At 31.9% G+C, this 15915-nt stretch overlaps 3 protein-coding genes across 5 annotated transcripts; 2 read left to right on the top strand and 1 right to left on the bottom strand.

Moving 5' to 3' along the window:
• Positions 1-178: 178 nt before the first annotated feature.
• On the top strand, positions 179-3345 carry LOC124446114 (ORC ubiquitin ligase 1-like). 2 transcript variants are annotated; one of them, XM_046996928.1, is made up of 7 exons: positions 236-287; positions 377-458; positions 770-905; positions 1231-1322; positions 1602-1823; positions 2072-2163; positions 2298-3345. In XM_046996928.1, the coding sequence occupies exons 2-7, from the start codon at positions 405-407 to the stop codon at positions 3061-3063; spliced, it is 1362 nt and encodes a 453-aa protein (XP_046852884.1). In that variant the 5' UTR covers positions 236-287; positions 377-404; the 3' UTR covers positions 3064-3345. The 2 variants fall into 2 exon arrangements, with proteins under 2 accessions (XP_046852883.1, XP_046852884.1); XM_046996927.1 differs by having other exon boundaries at positions 179-458.
• Positions 3346-3615: 270 nt separating this feature from the next.
• LOC124447507 lies at positions 3616-8364 on the top strand. Of its 2 annotated transcripts, none has more exons than XM_046998463.1 (12): positions 3616-3836; positions 4124-4760; positions 4852-5198; positions 5281-6463; positions 6618-6678; positions 6825-6908; positions 7106-7200; positions 7434-7495; positions 7558-7613; positions 7681-7810; positions 7875-7991; positions 8093-8364. In XM_046998463.1, exons 2-12 carry the CDS (start codon positions 4144-4146, stop codon positions 8173-8175), a joined length of 2835 nt encoding a protein of 944 aa, XP_046854419.1. In that variant the 5' UTR covers positions 3616-3836; positions 4124-4143; the 3' UTR covers positions 8176-8364. The 2 variants fall into 2 exon arrangements, with proteins under 2 accessions (XP_046854419.1, XP_046854418.1); XM_046998462.1 differs by having other exon boundaries at positions 6615-6678.
• Positions 8365-8586: 222 nt separating this feature from the next.
• Positions 8587-14700, bottom strand: LOC124447510 (beta-secretase 1-like). Its single transcript, XM_046998466.1, has 10 exons — positions 14215-14700; positions 13345-13433; positions 12914-13130; positions 12322-12594; positions 11497-11598; positions 11174-11323; positions 10049-10127; positions 9854-9946; positions 9221-9271; positions 8587-9150 (listed from the first exon to the last, which is right to left on the bottom strand). The coding sequence occupies exons 1-10, from the start codon at positions 14476-14478 to the stop codon at positions 8900-8902; spliced, it is 1569 nt and encodes a 522-aa protein (XP_046854422.1). The 5' UTR covers positions 14479-14700; the 3' UTR covers positions 8587-8899.
• Between the last annotated feature and the right edge of the window lie 1215 nt (positions 14701-15915).

Raw genomic sequence — 15915 nt, 5'->3', positions numbered from 1 at the left:
CTCCTTGCACATATGCATCATTATTACATGTTTGTTGATGTAGATCGTCAAGTAGAGTCCTGAGACCTGGACGATCTACATCTACAAACATGTAACGATACTCCCGGGTTCAAACCATTAACTTTAATGCGCATTATTGTTAAAAATGATTTTCAGTTGACGTTTTAATAATTATACAACACGTGGCTTCACATGATCTGCATAAATCAATGTCAAAGGTCAGTAGAGAGTTCAAGTTCAACGAAATAGAATGTTCGGAAGGAAAAATTTAAGTTCATATTTCCAAGGTCGCGCATCGCTAATAATTATAATATTATGCAAGTATTTTCCAATTTGTTTGTTTTTTTGTTTTGACACATAAGATATTTTAATGTAGCGCTGTTTAGTGGAATTATACAGAAGCGATGAGTTCATTGTCTTTGACATTTCCAATATCATGTCATATTTGCTTGGGGAAAGTAAGTTACAATTGCTAAATGTATTAATGGTTCGGTGTTTTGATTTAGTAAAGTCAGCATGCAAACGATGATATTTCTTTTTTTACCAGTCTTGTCGAAAATTTGAAAACAATCCATATAACCAACCAGAAAACAAAAGGAAAAACTATATTATTGAAATACATTTTTATCCTAATGTGAATTTATTGATAGTTTATTTCCCTTACAGAAATTTCATTTCTTTAGCGTTTGGCGTTTATTAGTTTTTAACTGCTGTCACAATGATGATGAGATATTAATTTCAGTGATATGGATTCTGATAATTTCATTAGGTAAAAGATCCAGTATTGTGCCAGAATAACCACACATTTTGTATTACCTGTCTTGATACATGGTTGCAAAAAAACAACTGTTGTCCTACTTGTCGAATTGAAATAAGTCAGGAAAAACCTTATAAAAAGGTCATAGGTGAGTAGTGTCATAATGCATCCTTGCTTCTTGAAGATAGTGGTACTTTATACAGTTTTTACTTTTACATTTGTTTTATAATTAATGATGGTACCACAAACAAGGGAAATTTCCTATCATCATGTATCTCCACTGGATACATGATGAAAAAATAAATTTACATTCCCACTTTTCACATTTACAATTATGTTCAAATTACATTGACATGTTACAAATCTAATATTTGTTTGTTGTTAGTTGTTGTAAGAAAATGTTAACACAGTGTTATTTTGTTTAAAGTTGCCTGGTAAAAATATACAAAATAGTAAGTTGTCAATGTCTGTAGGAAGTAACGATTACAACCCAGAATCTCTGAGCCTAGAAATGAAAATGCAACTTCGGAAGACAAGAATGAAACTTCTTAGCATGGAGTATGAGGTAAAGAGATTTGGTTGCAACAAGCATGAATAAAATAGTAGTTTTCAAAATTTTAGATAAAGGAGAAAATTCCAGAATTTTTTTCTCCACAAAGCAGATTATATAGCAAAATCTAACCTTTTTTCTTGCTCTATTACTTTCCAAATAGTTCCCAGGCCAGAAAATATCACATTCATTGCCCTTTAATTTTTGATTTCATTTGTTAATAAGATAGTATTGGTAAATTGCTTTCCTGATCTTATGTTGATGTTGATTTTTTAACAAAATTTATTTATATAGACTGAAATTGAAAGTTTGAGTGAGCAACTCAAATCTGCGACTGCTGAAAACGAAGCACTGAAAAAAAACCTAAAAAACAAAGAAGCAGCTTTGGAAATAACTGAGTCAAGTCGCGGAAAAAATAATTGCGACATCAGTGAGCTTACAAGTTTGACAAAGAAACTTCAAGAAATAAGTAAAACATATGATGATGTCCTTGCTGCTATGAGTAAACTTCAAAAAGTAAATATTTCCACTAGTTAATTAAAAAATATGTTTTTTTTTATGTACAACAGAAGTTTTTTGTCTGCTGCCATAAACTGTTCTTTATCAAAGAATGAATTGAAGTGGAAATAATTGCTATGGATGAATCACACTTTTTTCCTTTTTTTCTTAATTATCTGTTCTAATGTAATAATGCTGTTATATGGTTGTTTTATCCAACATGTTTTATCATGCATTTTTAATAATATTATTGAATTTTGCAACAGGAAAAAGAACAATTGCAAAGAGACAATATTTGTTTGAAAAAAGAAGTTTCCAAGTTAAAGGAAGATTCTATGTTTACAAAATCACCACAAAGGTTCGTACCTACCAAAAAGTTGTTTGCCTTCGGTAAATTCAACTTTGCATGTTTTCTTACAGTCTAAAATTAATAATATAAAAGTACACCTGAGTTTTTGTACTTTTTAACCAATCCACGACATCTGCTTGTAGATATGAAAAGTTTATGATAACTGGTTTGAAAGCCAAAATTGACACGTATGAAAAAGAGAACCAGCAGTTAAAAAAAGCATTAGAAAACAGCGACAAATATGCAGAAGAATTACAGTTCGAGCTGGAGAGTTTAAGGAAAGCTTGTGATTTAGGAAAGACGGAAAATACTTCAAAAAATAATGACCCAGTTCCCGTTGTGCAAAACAAAATGCAAGTTGATGAAATTGCGAAGTATTCCACAATTCAAGCTTCGCATGAAACATATGATAAAAGTATTCTTGGATCTGGCAATGTAACTGTGTGCAACACACAAACAAGAGCTCTTAGTTCCGGACACAAGACAAACGTTTTTACTTCTTCATCATTGTCTCAAAGTTGTGAGTCTGTATCGCGTGATCTTTTCCCAGCGACTAAGAAATTGTTGGCATTGAAAAAAATACATGAAAACAAACCAGGTACTTTTCCTCAAACGGCACGAGATCCTTCCTCTCTTATCAGCTCCATTGTTTCAACAGATGAAGTAATACCGAGTTCAAATGGTCAACCATGTTTGTCTACTTCAATGCAACATGAAATTTATCCAGAACAAGGCTCTGGTTTGCAGTCATGTTCTTTTGCCGTAGAACGTACAACTGTGCAACCCACTCGCACTTGTAATATTTTTCTTACTGCTGCTGGTCCTAAGTCTTCGTCTCAATTGTTGAAGAGAAATACTTCTGTTGATTCTAGTTTTCTTCAAAAAAAAATTAAAGTGGAGAAAGCATAAACGTTTGCTTCTATATTACACTCTATAGTTTAATTTGAAGTTTTTGCAATGGTATTCCGTGTCCAAGACAAGTTAAATTCTTCGTAATTTAATGTTTATCCTTAAAATATTAACAACGCCATTATTAGCAAATATTAGCAACGCCAAAGACTGTCAAATATCGATAAAAAAACTTCTATGTCGAATTGCTAGATCGTTTGTAAAATATTTTTGACAATAACGTAGTTATTTTCCACTGTAATAATATAATTTACATAATGAATAAATCATATTTTTCTACTATGTCTTGTCCTATTTTTGTTCTTTGTAAATGTAGTTATGCACGCTATCTGCATTCATTTCGTAACGGTTGATTTAATAAAAAACGCTTCACAGAAGTTTGGTCATATTGTGCGCAAAAACAAGATAAGACAGAAAAGACTTTCGATTCTAAATTATTTAATTCAGACAAATGGTTTTCTTTTCATGTACAGAAAACTAAGCTCTAGTAATATGACTGGAATACAGTATTATAAGATATGCGGACGAAACGGAAAACACAATGGAGGTAAGAAGTTAATGAAGGATGAAGAATGAAATGGTAAAGATTGAAGGACATTATCTCCCCTCGGCACATGTTCCCGGGAATTTCGGAGATTCAGACCGTCAGACCATAGGGACGCTCATTTAAATTTTGAATTACTTTTGAAAATTAAATTAAATGTAAACATTGTTTATAACAGAAAAATATGGACTTTTGAAGATCAGTGATTGTTATTTGACAACCTATTACTGTAAGTGTTTATTTATTTTAGTACCCTGGTTTTTTAGTGATAAAAACAGCACAGTGCGCTGGGAATGTGTTTTATTGTTTATAGTGTGTTATATATCTGCTCTTGCAGTTCTTTTTCTAAATGGTCAATTTTTTTGACTTGACAATTGAATTGGTATAACTTAATGATTTATGTTTGAAATGTGTTCAATTTTGGTAATTGTACCATTATCGTGTATATATTTTTCCATCTAGATACTTTAAAATGGAGTTTGAATATGATATAGCATTGTTTTATTACTTGTATAGCATCAACTATTTCAAGCAGAATGGAAAATACTGGCAATAACAAATCATTTCCATTGAACAATAAAGATTCTCAAAAAAATGATGAAAGATCATTTCATAATCGAAGAATGAAAAAGTCTTTTGATGAAAAGTTTCAAGAAAATAATTTAATATCAAAAGAGAGCAAAATAAGGTCAGTTAAACCAATGTACAAGTCAGCCACCAGTAAAGCTCAAAATGAAGATGTAAAATTCACACAAACCATGTCAAGAAAAAATGAAAAAAGGCAGTTTGATGGTATGGATGAAGTGCTATCTACAAATGAATTACAAAAAAACCAAACAGAGCATGAAGTAAAGAATGTGGATAAAAGGAAGAATTATTACCATCCTAAGGAAAACAGAAATACACGATTTTACAGAGCAAATGGTGAAAGAACAAGAAAACAAGCACCTCGTAAAGATGAAAATTATCAAGGTGGTAGAAAAAGTAACAGGCGAAATACATCACAGAACTTTAAACCTGCTGTTCATGTACAACCATTACAGCAATCACTGGAGAATTTAAATTTGCAATCAACAAATGAACCAAGTACTATTCCTGTGTGTCTATCAAATGTATCTTCAAACAACGTGACTGAGAGATCACAAAACATCAGGTAGCTTTATGTCATTTTTTGTTCTTTATAACAAGACATTCACTTATGTATTTCTAGATCATTTATTAAAATCAACCTTTTTCAATGTTAGGCAAAGTGACCAAGTTTCATCACCAACCAATGAAACTGTAACAGTTGACAATGCAAGAAATGAAGAAAAGTTGGACAAAGTACAAAGATTAAATACAGCTGAACAAAATTTTGCCAATGATAATCACATGAATGAAATGAAACCATTATTCTCAAATGAAACTCCATCATTAGCTGATCTTAACACAAATGGTCTTGGAAATTATCTTTCATCAAGTATTTCTACTTCTGAAAATAATACAGATCTTCGACAAAAGTCTCAAACTAGTTTAGCTAATCACAACTCCCTGGTCTCCTCTCAACTATCTGTCTCAAATAATGATGTAAACGTCAACACATTACTTCCTGGTATGTATGTATGCTAATTTGTTTTCAGTATTTTGATTTTTGTTATCATCAATTGATTTATTATTATCTTCATACTCTATAGTAAAGAGTGCTCAACAAGATTTACATGAGCAACATCAGACCTCTACCCAACAACATGAAGATCATCGCATCACTGAACAAGTCGTTCCTCAGGAGAAATATTTTCGTATTTCTGTTGATAGCTTGTTCAGTACTTCATTTTTTACAGAAAAACATCATTCTCATGATAAAATAGCTGACGCCAACGTTGATGGAGGTAAGGAGAAAACAGCTAACAACAAGACGTTCTTGGGTAGTGAAAGAGAAGTTCACTTTGTGCAGCAATTTTCCTCGGAAAGCTCACCAAACTTTTCATCAATGAAACCTGATGGATACAACACTGACAAGCAAAATTCTACCATGAAGAACATATTTAAAAAAGAATCACGCGATTCTTTATCACCTAGGCAACGTTCCAAGAACAATGACATGTTTAAAGAAGTAAAAGAATCAGGAAATGCTTTATTGGGTCGCCATGGTGCGGTTCCTTTAACTGGATTGAAAAACGATCGATTTTTGAATGAATTAAAACAATCAAGTACAAATGATGGCAATACCAGCAATGAACAGGAGTCTTTAACTCATGATGAAGATACAATTGAGCATTTCAAATATGACTCTTCACTCGAGTGTCCTATGACGCAAGCAAGTATATATGAAGGTCCAGTTAAAGAAAATACCGTTGATGTTTCTTCTAATTTACATCTTGATCCTCATGTTCATCTTTCTCCTGATGTGTTGAATTCTCCATTGAATGATATACAAACCGTAAAACCTGTTGTAAAACAATGTAATTCTGTTGGTCAATTCTCATTAACTGGAAACTACGGAAAAATCCATACTCAGTCGAGTTGTTTATCGTCGACAAAACATATTTTACCTGATGAAACGAATCAATCGCCACCCGCTCTTCCTATTCCTGTTTTAAGTAATTCACTACCTTCAAACGAAGCACAACATCTTTCTACTTGCAATGAAATTGGTACTCTTAGCAAAAATTCACCTCCATCTAATAACTCCGTTCAAAACCCATCAAATCTTTCTTTTCCACAAATTCCTTACGTCTCCAATCCTTTTCTTCGTCATTCATTACTCTCTCATCGTCCAGCTATCCCATCAGCCTTTGTGTTTCCCTCCAGAGTTGGAATAAATAATGGTCATTCTACATTAGGAAACGCTTTAGCTCACAGAGGAAACAACCAAGGGTTAGTAATTTCTTTGTCTTTTGAAATTCAGTTTAAGAATTTCATCTCCAGTTAATTTTTAAATTTAAATAATTTTATATATGTGTTATCTGTGATTTGAGTTTTTACAATTGAAATTCTTGAATTTCTTATGTCATGTATTTTTCTTTAGTAGTCATGTTTTTCTTCATCATGGAAATACTATTTGTTTAAATGTTGGTGGTCGAATATTCGAAGTAAGTTATGAGTAAAGAAATAAGCCATTGAAGAATAATAATTTCAATATGATACAGCCATGTTTTTAAAAAAAACATAGTTTGCTTACCGATGAGCTTTAAAATGATTTGATATTGATATAAAACTTTTATACGTGATACTTTAGATTTTACCTTCGACATTTTCACCTTACCCAGACAGCATTTTATGGCAAATATTTACAGGAAATGCTCCAGCTTCTATAAACCAGGTTCTTTATGATTGTATTCATTATAGTTAAACTCAAATTTTCAGAAGTAGAAAAAAATTTATTAAGAGTGTTATATATACAATTTGATTTTGTTTATACAAGCATCATTGTCAGGAAATTGACTGAACATACTTGAAAATTTATGACATTACATTTATTTGGTTTTTATATAAATAAATGTATTATTTGCGTTATAGAGAGGTCAAATCTTTTTTGATCGCGACGGGTATTTATTTGAGATCATTCTGTCGTTTGCTAGAGTTGGTTGTTTCACCATTCCTTCTAACATCAAGTATGTTCAACTTTTTGTCGGTGTAATTTTGTAGCCTTAGAATAAACCAATGTACTTGTGCTATGTCATATCAATATTTGTAAATTAAAAAGCTCTAATCTTGTTTCCATATGGTCGACGTGATGTAAAGATTTATCTGTTTCTTTGCCTATGACACATCACGTTACAATCATGGCTTTATATTCACCATTTTATAGAGTTAAGCTAACACTAATTTTTTCTTTAATACCCAGTTTGAACAACCTTATTAACGAAGCGAAATTCTTTGGAATGTTCAAGTATATGTTTGAAAAAGGTTTGCATAGTTTTTAAGCAGTTGGTTGAAAGCTTTTTTAAACATGATGAACTTTACTTCAGGTCAAATCTCATCTGGAAATATTCTTCATTTCCAAAGAACAACTCGTTGCACTTTGGTAAGTATGTTGCAAAAAGCTTATACATTAAACTTCTTTTGATTCAAAATAATTACCTTTTTTGTAGAGCTGTGATTTGTCTGCAAAAACACAAGAAAAACGAGTGTTTGTTCTTCAAGGGAATGATAAACTAAAAATTGAATCTCTAAAAGTCAATGGATCTTGTTCACTTTTTGTTGATCTTTACACTCCTTGTGGTGAGCAGTCCGCTTCTTGTATTTCAAAAATCAGCGGACGCTTCATGTTTTAACTTTCACATAGGCATTAAAGAAACAAGTGACTTTATGATGTACACTGCTGATAAACCCGATCTTTGGAAAGCTTATCAATTTTGTGCTGAACGCCAGTTGGTGTTTCATCTAAAGCATACAGGAACAGGTACAAAAAATGGTGGAGAAATATTTTCCAGCGCCTGTAATATATTACAATGGTTTTCACAACGTACTATTTTTTGAATTTGTCTTTCATGTTCTTTTTAGAAAAAAAATTACACCTGAAATCTAGTGTTGACATCGTTTTTGTGCAAACATTTATGTTCAAGGGCGAAGACTTCATTCCGTAGTATTTTAAGTAATTCTTTATTATAACCTAGTTTCTTCTATCGACTGCTACGACCAGGATCCATTGTCTTCTTGTAAAAAATTCCTGTCTTGTCATGGTTGCGATGATGATTGGGCACATATTTTACGATAATATTTGTTAATACATACGAGAGTTTTGTTGAGCCAATATTTGATCGTTTATAACAAGATTACGTTTCTCTGTCAGTTATTCAGCCACGAAAATAATGAGTTTCATACTTCGGTTTCTTCTTAGGGTCTACCCAATTGTAAATTGACCAAAATGCGTTTTGAGATTTTTTATTTTACGACTGTTATTTTAAAGGATGATGAAATCACGAGTAGATTGCCTGACCATTGAAGATTTTTATTTTACGACTGTTACTTTAAAGGATGATGAAATCACGAGTAGATTGCCTGACCATTGAAGATTTTTTATTTTACGACTGTTATTTTAAAGGATGATGAAATCACGAGTAGATTGCCTGACCATTGAAGATTTTTATTTTACGACTGTTACTTTAAAGGATGATGAAATCACGAGTAGATTGCCTGACCATTGAAGATTTTTTATTTTACGACTGTTACTTTAAAGGATGATGTAATCACGAGTAGATTGCCTGATCATTGAAGATGATTTTTCATCAAAAAATACTGATAATCTGGATAAATTACCGAAACCTACCTTATGAAACACTATTTACAAAAATATTTTTCACATCAATTTCACCGTCCAATCTTGGACGGTTTGTCATATCTGTTCACTTCTGCTACTAAAGGCGAAGTAAGTCTTGTCTCAGGAAACACAGCCTTATTTTCTTCACGAGAAGCGTTATTTCGTCTTCTAACACTGGCTTGAATGAGTAAAACAGTGATCGGTATTAAACACAATACACATACTCCCGCCATTACATAAGCAACGGTTAAGAGAGTCGTATCTGAGTTTTCGGATTCAATATACTGACAATCAACTGGGTCTAAAACGATAACACAAAATTATATGTTGCTTGAATTTTGCAAAAGATGAATTAAATATTCACAAAAAACCTCTTGTGTAAGGACCCAACACTTTTGACTGTGGATTAGGTCTTCCATCCGCTAAAAACAAAGGAAAAATCATAGGCGGCTCAATAAATCACTTAGCTAGCTAATATTATACATATTTACAAAAGGTAGGCAACTATATCGCAGTTACGAACAAATACCTTTATATAAAGTAATAATATGTAAAAAACAAACATGAATTCAAAATAATTATACCACTAAAAATAGGATAATTTCCTAATAGGATAGTTGCCTACCTTTGGTAAATATATATATGACATATATATAAACAATTAATTCAAAGTTTGCGGCGCACGGTCTGTTACGATGGAATGGGGCAAGTTATCGTTAGTTTATACAATTTAGCTAGCTAAGTGATATATTAAGCCGCCTATGAAAAAATCTTAATTAATAAATTTTATGGAGGAAATCGGGGTTTTATTACTACCAAATGTTTCGGCCAACTTTAGTGCTTTATCGTAGTAGCAATGTTTACCGTTGCAACAAAAGTAAAGTTCAAATTTAACGTCAAAAGAGCGAAGTTCGTTAAAATAAATTGTCATAAATTAAATTAACATTGAAAATGCCTTTCTAACAATGGTAACGACCGCCATTTAATAAATAGTAAATGAAGACCTCCACAAGTGGTAGCACCAAATCCAACTTGACTTTTCTCTCTGTCAAACACGACATAAAATCCTTCCATAATTACAGCACCAATAACAGTACCTTAACATAAAATATTTCAGTAATTAATGTGCAAGCAGAGATTTACTTAAAAAACGATGACAAGTAGTGATATTAGATAACACTTATAAATAATGTATGTACCTCTGTCAGCTCTTGTGATGGCAAATTTATAACAACGTTGTGATTCGAAAAGTCTCTCGATCGTTTCACGGAGATAAAGCTTTGGTGAAGTAAAAACACATCATTTTTCAACAAAATATTCATTCATAACAAAACTGAACATAAAACCATCATTATTTAAGAAGTAAAAGATGCTTACTGTGTTTGCACAGGCTTATGCAAACCGAGGAGACCTTTGAGAGAACTCGATTGCAGATCAGTGCAAGCCCGAGACCGAGAGTTGCACCTATTCGAGAGTTCGCACAAACGTCTCCGAGGTATGCATAAGCCTGTGCAAACACGAAAAACATCTTTTATTTCTTTTATAAAATTAAAATAATGTGAAACAGATTGTTACGATTGATTTGATTGGTTGAGCTCAGATGTCACCGCAAGCGTTTCATTGTGTTTATTTAAAATAAAAAAATTCCGAAGAGGGACATCTCGTTTTCTTGATATTCAAGATAGTACATGAGTTTGAAACAAAAGATGGTGTAATATTTCGTGTTTATTCCAAAGACATCATCAGACTTATGACGTAATATTACACCATCTTTTGTTTCAAACTCTTGTACTATCTTGAATATCAAGAAAACGAGATGTCCCTCTTCGGAATTTGTTTTATTTTGTATTACTTGAAATTGTCTGCTTGTCCTGGTTATTGTGTTTATTTTATAAAGTGTAATAATAGTCATAAAAACCACTAAAGTTAAACTATTGACAAACGTGTATTTATCTACATTTGGTATGGTGAAATAATTGAGTACAATGATGAATATCAGAGTTTTTAAATGATTCAGCATCAAAGAGCTCGATATCTTTACACATGACATTGAAATTTAAAGATTCAGTTGACAAAATTTTAGTGAAACCCTGTACATCAGACATATACAAACTTTATAAAACAGTTTGGAAAATACTATGACGAAATTGAAGGTCTTTTATCTACAGATATTACCAGCTTTACCTTAAAACGCTGAAGTACTTAGAATGTTTTTGCATTTTAAAGAACTTTTTCTAAGAGTCTACTTTTTTTGATACACCCTGTGTATCCAAACAACCAAAACATAAACTATCTTATTTATAAAATATATTTCGTAACAATACCTGAGGTGGTATTTTCAAAGTAAAATGCTTTGAACTTGACGTAGAGGACAAGAGGGAAATATAGATGTCAGGAAATTTATTCCAAGGTGTTCTATCATCTGTCCAACACATCATTTGTTTACCATTCCAAAAATCATCAGGAACATGAAGCTATAGATGAGATAAAAAATTGACTATGAATATACGTAAAGCTATACATGGTACGAAGTGATTTGCTATGAACATGAAGCTATAGATGGTATGAAGTGATTTGCTATAAACATGAAACTATACAAAGATGAACAAACATATTTATAAGTATAAAGCAATATAATTGTTAGTACCTTATCATATTTCTTGATTTTACTGAGAATACCGTCATAAACAGGGGCAGAAATCCGCAAATGAGTTGTACCACTGTCCACAATTGTCTTATCATAGTTGTACTGTGAGGATCAAAAATTTTGATGTTTTATTTACTAATAACACATCCATGAAGTGAATTTGACAAAACAAAATAAGTACTTAGTGTGAATCAAAGACAATGAAACACAGTATATACAAAAATTAAAAAGTTTAATAAAGACAATTTATTGGCAGTAAATAAATTTGGATTTCTAAGACAATGTAATGACAAAGACAGCAAATACATATATGAGAAATGTCAATAATTCCTTCATCTTTTAGCTTGTTGGAAAAACCACTGGTTATTTTTTAATACAACTATTACCTTCTTACACATGGATGTACAACTATACAGAGCTACAGCTATACAGAGCTACAAGTTTATAAAGGTAAAATTGAACAATTGTAAAGCTCTACGTAAATGATGCACCTTGATGACATGTCTTAATATTGCATGCATGCTAAGTTACGAAAAACATTGCACAAAGTGAATACAATAGCTCTATTGCTCAGTGGTGTACTTTCCCAGTTTAATTTTCTGGTGTAATGTAAGTACTATGGCAGTTTCGCATTAGCAAATGAGTGTAAGACATGTTGTGTTCCAAATGAGAGAAAAGGCAATTCAAATTGCAAGATGTAGCTTTAAAGTTTAAACTGTTGTTTAGCTGCGAGTGAGTGCAAGTTTGGCAACCTTGCTTCTATTGTTACACACATTTTTATAAAAATTTCTCACCCTAAAATGATATATTTCAAGCATAAATTACCTTTTTACAATCCAAACCAAGACTTTCCTTGATAGAATTGACAGCTATATCTGTAATAACAACTTCATAATACCATTTCTTTACAATAGGTGTGTAAAGCATTTCACCATCATATAAGCTACTGTCAATTCCTCCAAATACCATTGTACCAGCAACAGTAGGATCAATAATAGGATCTAATTCACTGCTACCGCATAATTGCATTGAAAAGGAATCTTTAACAATACCATCCTGAACAAACTTGTCAAAGACAGGTATGACTGATGGGTCAGGCTGAAATAATAGTAATAACTAATATAAATTTGCTCATTTTCTACATAAAATGTCATGTTGAAATTCACATGCACAATGTTGTAAAGTAATTTAAATTGATAAATTGTAAAAAGCATGGACATATTGCCATTTTACAGAGGGAAAACATTGTGCTATAAAAACTAATATTTTGTGTTTTATTACATTCCATGTGAAAAAAAACATGAATTTCTCAACAAAAAGCATGAATTTCAATCAAGTCTGTCATTACAATTACAAGTGTCAAATGACAGAAGACTTCACTTGGGTCAATAAAAAATGGTATATATCACAAAGTTACCTTTGACAATCTTGGATATCCTAATCCTAAAATTCCTTCCCAAAATGAACCATTTATAAAAAATTGTTGTGAAGATAATATACTAGCAACTTCAACACGAACAGTTGCATTAGGCCCATCAATAAAACGTAACATATCAGAACCAAGACGACCTTCCCAGTTACCTTGGGTGTACATTACAGAAACATCTCTTTCCATGCTAAGATATGTTACTGACCTAAACAAATAACACAATTAAACATGTTTTAAAACCCTCGGGCTTTTGCAAGATTTTTAAATCTTCATAAATGCAACAAGACAAATAATGCAATAATTAATTTTAAAAATTAAGAAATCCCTATTTTTTCACGAGAATCATTCAACACATCAAGAGATCTTGCCATTCGACCACAATCACCAGAAAAAAACAAAATGGAAAGGCTCATACTTACTTCTTTCTATCAAAAAAAACAGGTAAAAAGTCATGTTTCGAAGAACCAACAGCAAAATTACTACTTCCAGTATCAACAAGAACATTAAGCTAGAGTAAAATAAATCATTCAAGCAAAATTAAATATGATACAGTGTATTGTACACAAATTAAAAGAATTTCATTGCAACAAATGAAAATAGATATTAATTTGTTTGATTGTTTATTTATAGCAAAGTAAACTTTGTTATTTACTGTCAACTGTTAAAAAAACTTTCAGCCTAATTGAGCAAAAAGATTTTCATAAGATAGAAACTAAAATTGCTTGTAATGCATAAAAGAAATGCTTTTATTTTTTAATTACTTGTAAAAATTAGACAGCTTGTATATGATGGAACTAGCTAATTTATAAGCTGAGTCTGGTATTTAGTGATAAACATCACTATGCCTGACTCTGCTGAACTATATTTTTGTATTGTAATTGAACAATAAATTAGTTAGTTCCTTCATTTACAAGCAGTCTAATTTTTAATCAGAGATATTTGTTTTATTACATATTCTCTGTTCGACAATCTGCAACAATATCTTTCTGAATAGGGAAATATTAGAAATAATGGCAATTTAATATTTCCGTTAAAACAGATGTAACATTACAAACCACCAAACGATGTTAGTTGGAAACTTCGTTAAACTTTGGGTTTATCAGCAATTTAATGTGAAAGTAACATCGAAATACATTATCTTTCTCACATCTCATTTTAATAAGAACCACGCCTTATGTAAAACCCGCAAGGCAACATACTCAACAACTGTTTTCGCGGCCTTTTACATTACGACATAAAGAGGAGTACGGAAAATTTTATTGTTTCTGAAAATTTATAAAATCGCTCACCGTTTGAGGCGGTGTACCTAAATCAATAGCTAAATAATAGCCTTGACCAGGTCTTCCTGATAAATTATCGTGGTACTCTGGGCTTAAACTATCTGTCAATTCTCGTCTCTGTTTCTGAATATTAACACGAGATTCTCTCTTCTTTCGTAAAGGAATTGTTATTACTTGTCTCTTGTCATTAAAAGCATAAAATCCTTCGAACAAAAATATTAAAACTGTAATACAATCAACAGCACGAACGATGCTCAAATTTACGTTCATCATTATTCCTCAATAGAATAATCTCCAACGTTGAAAATGGTATTGTCCTTTCAGATCAACAAAATTGTAATCCTTCCATCGCTTAGACCGTCCAACCTGCCAGAAACCAATTTATAAACAATCATGTAAGAAAATCAAACAAAAAACTTAAAAAATATACATCAAGCAAGCGAAGCTTTTATTTTATAACACTTTATTTCGACTTCACTCACTGATATGTATATACACTGGATAACGCACCATGTATAAAATATCGAAAATTGTAGCCGGAAGTTGGTTCATTTGCTTACGACCTTCGTGGGGGGTATCGGTCGCACTTTACTATACTTTTGTATTACAAAATTTCACATTTTGCGTTTTTATTCGTTCTATAAACTTTTGTTCGAGCAAAATTTTATCACAGGGACAAGACAACCGGCAAAGTTATTTAATCCAAAATAATGCAGGTCAACCTGCATTATTTTGAAACAAAGTGAGATTATATGATGCTGCTGCTACACCAAAATTTCACCTGAAAAGACTTTCATGGAAGATTGCTACAAATTTACACATTTAACAGCACTTTGTTTTGGGTTGCTATTCACATCAGAAAGATCATTAAAATTTCAAGTTAAGTCTTTATTATAACAGTGAAAAAACAAAACAAATTAACACAGATAAATGATCAGAAAGACATTTTGATAAATATTAGTAAATTGAAAACGAAATCATCAAACTATGCGAGATTCTACATCATCAAAATATGCGAAAATACCTCTCTGTGTTGCATTAAGCGAAACAAAGTTTTAACCCCGGTTTCCCCCTACATTTCATAAAATACGTGCCTTAATGAGAAATTTTTAAAAGGAATAAAACTGTGATTTTGAAATACAAAAATACAGATACCTCCCATGAAGCCAGGAGCAACCGATCGAACTTTCGGCTTTTATTTCAACACGAGATACGTTAGTAGTCTAAAACACATATCATTGCTTCATACTAATTCCATTACTCATCCATGTACCATAATGTACTAGCACGGAATAATGACTATACAAAAGGGTCACTCAGGTGTTCAATTATAATTTAAGACAACCTTAAACATGTTTTATACAATTTTTATTGGTTTATATCTTTCTGATTTAACTCATTTACTGTTTCTCATATATCACGAGAAAACCATCCATGGGCTTTATGGCAAACAAGAATTATCTGGTTCTCTTAATTAACATGCGACGCTCTAATGCTCAACTATCTTGGGGTATCGGGAAGGAGGCATGGACCAAAAACGGGATGTTTTGTTTTCAAAACTTGTCTTTTTTCTCTACAAGCATTCTTCTCATAAAAGAAACTAGAACATCCAAGGATACTGCAAAGGTTCAAACAACAGCCTCAATGAGCAAGTCACCACCAGCTTCATGCCACAGGGGCAGATGATGATTGAGCACTTGAAGACAAGCA

The sequence above is a fragment of the Xenia sp. Carnegie-2017 genome, unplaced genomic scaffold, assembly GCF_021976095.1.
Source record: "Xenia sp. Carnegie-2017 unplaced genomic scaffold, XeniaSp_v1 HiC_scaffold_22, whole genome shotgun sequence".
Taxonomy (NCBI): domain Eukaryota; kingdom Metazoa; phylum Cnidaria; class Anthozoa; order Malacalcyonacea; family Xeniidae; genus Xenia; species Xenia sp. Carnegie-2017.
This window is presented reverse-complemented; position numbering and strand designations above follow the sequence as displayed.

What these genes read in the sequence shown, in the direction of transcription:
- LOC124447510 (XM_046998466.1), bottom strand. Translation starts at nt 14,478, where the DNA reads ATGATGAACGTAAATTTGAGCATCGTTCGTGCTGTTGATTGTATTACA. An exon ending in TTGGTTTGGATTGTAAAAAG is followed by an intron (nt 11,599 to 12,321) that starts GTAATTTATGCT and finishes TGATCCTCACAG; the next exon opens with TACAACTATGATAAGACAAT. An exon ending in TGGTGCTACCACTTGTGGAG is followed by an intron (nt 9,272 to 9,853) that starts GTCTTCATTTAC and finishes CTTTGTTTTTAG; the next exon opens with CGGATGGAAGACCTAATCCA.
- LOC124447507 (XM_046998462.1), top strand. Translation starts at nt 4,144, where the DNA reads ATGGAAAATACTGGCAATAACAAATCATTTCCATTGAACAATAAAGAT. An exon ending in CACAGAGGAAACAACCAAGG is followed by an intron (nt 6,464 to 6,614) that starts GTTAGTAATTTC and finishes ATTTTTCTTTAG; the next exon opens with TAGTCATGTTTTTCTTCATC. An exon ending in TCTAAAGCATACAGGAACAG is followed by an intron (nt 7,992 to 8,092) that starts GTACAAAAAATG and finishes TGTTCTTTTTAG; the next exon opens with AAAAAAAATTACACCTGAAA.
- LOC124446114 (XM_046996927.1), top strand. Translation starts at nt 405, where the DNA reads ATGAGTTCATTGTCTTTGACATTTCCAATATCATGTCATATTTGCTTG. An exon ending in ACCTTATAAAAAGGTCATAG is followed by an intron (nt 906 to 1,230) that starts GTGAGTAGTGTC and finishes CAATGTCTGTAG; the next exon opens with GAAGTAACGATTACAACCCA. An exon ending in TTCTTAGCATGGAGTATGAG is followed by an intron (nt 1,323 to 1,601) that starts GTAAAGAGATTT and finishes TTATTTATATAG; the next exon opens with ACTGAAATTGAAAGTTTGAG.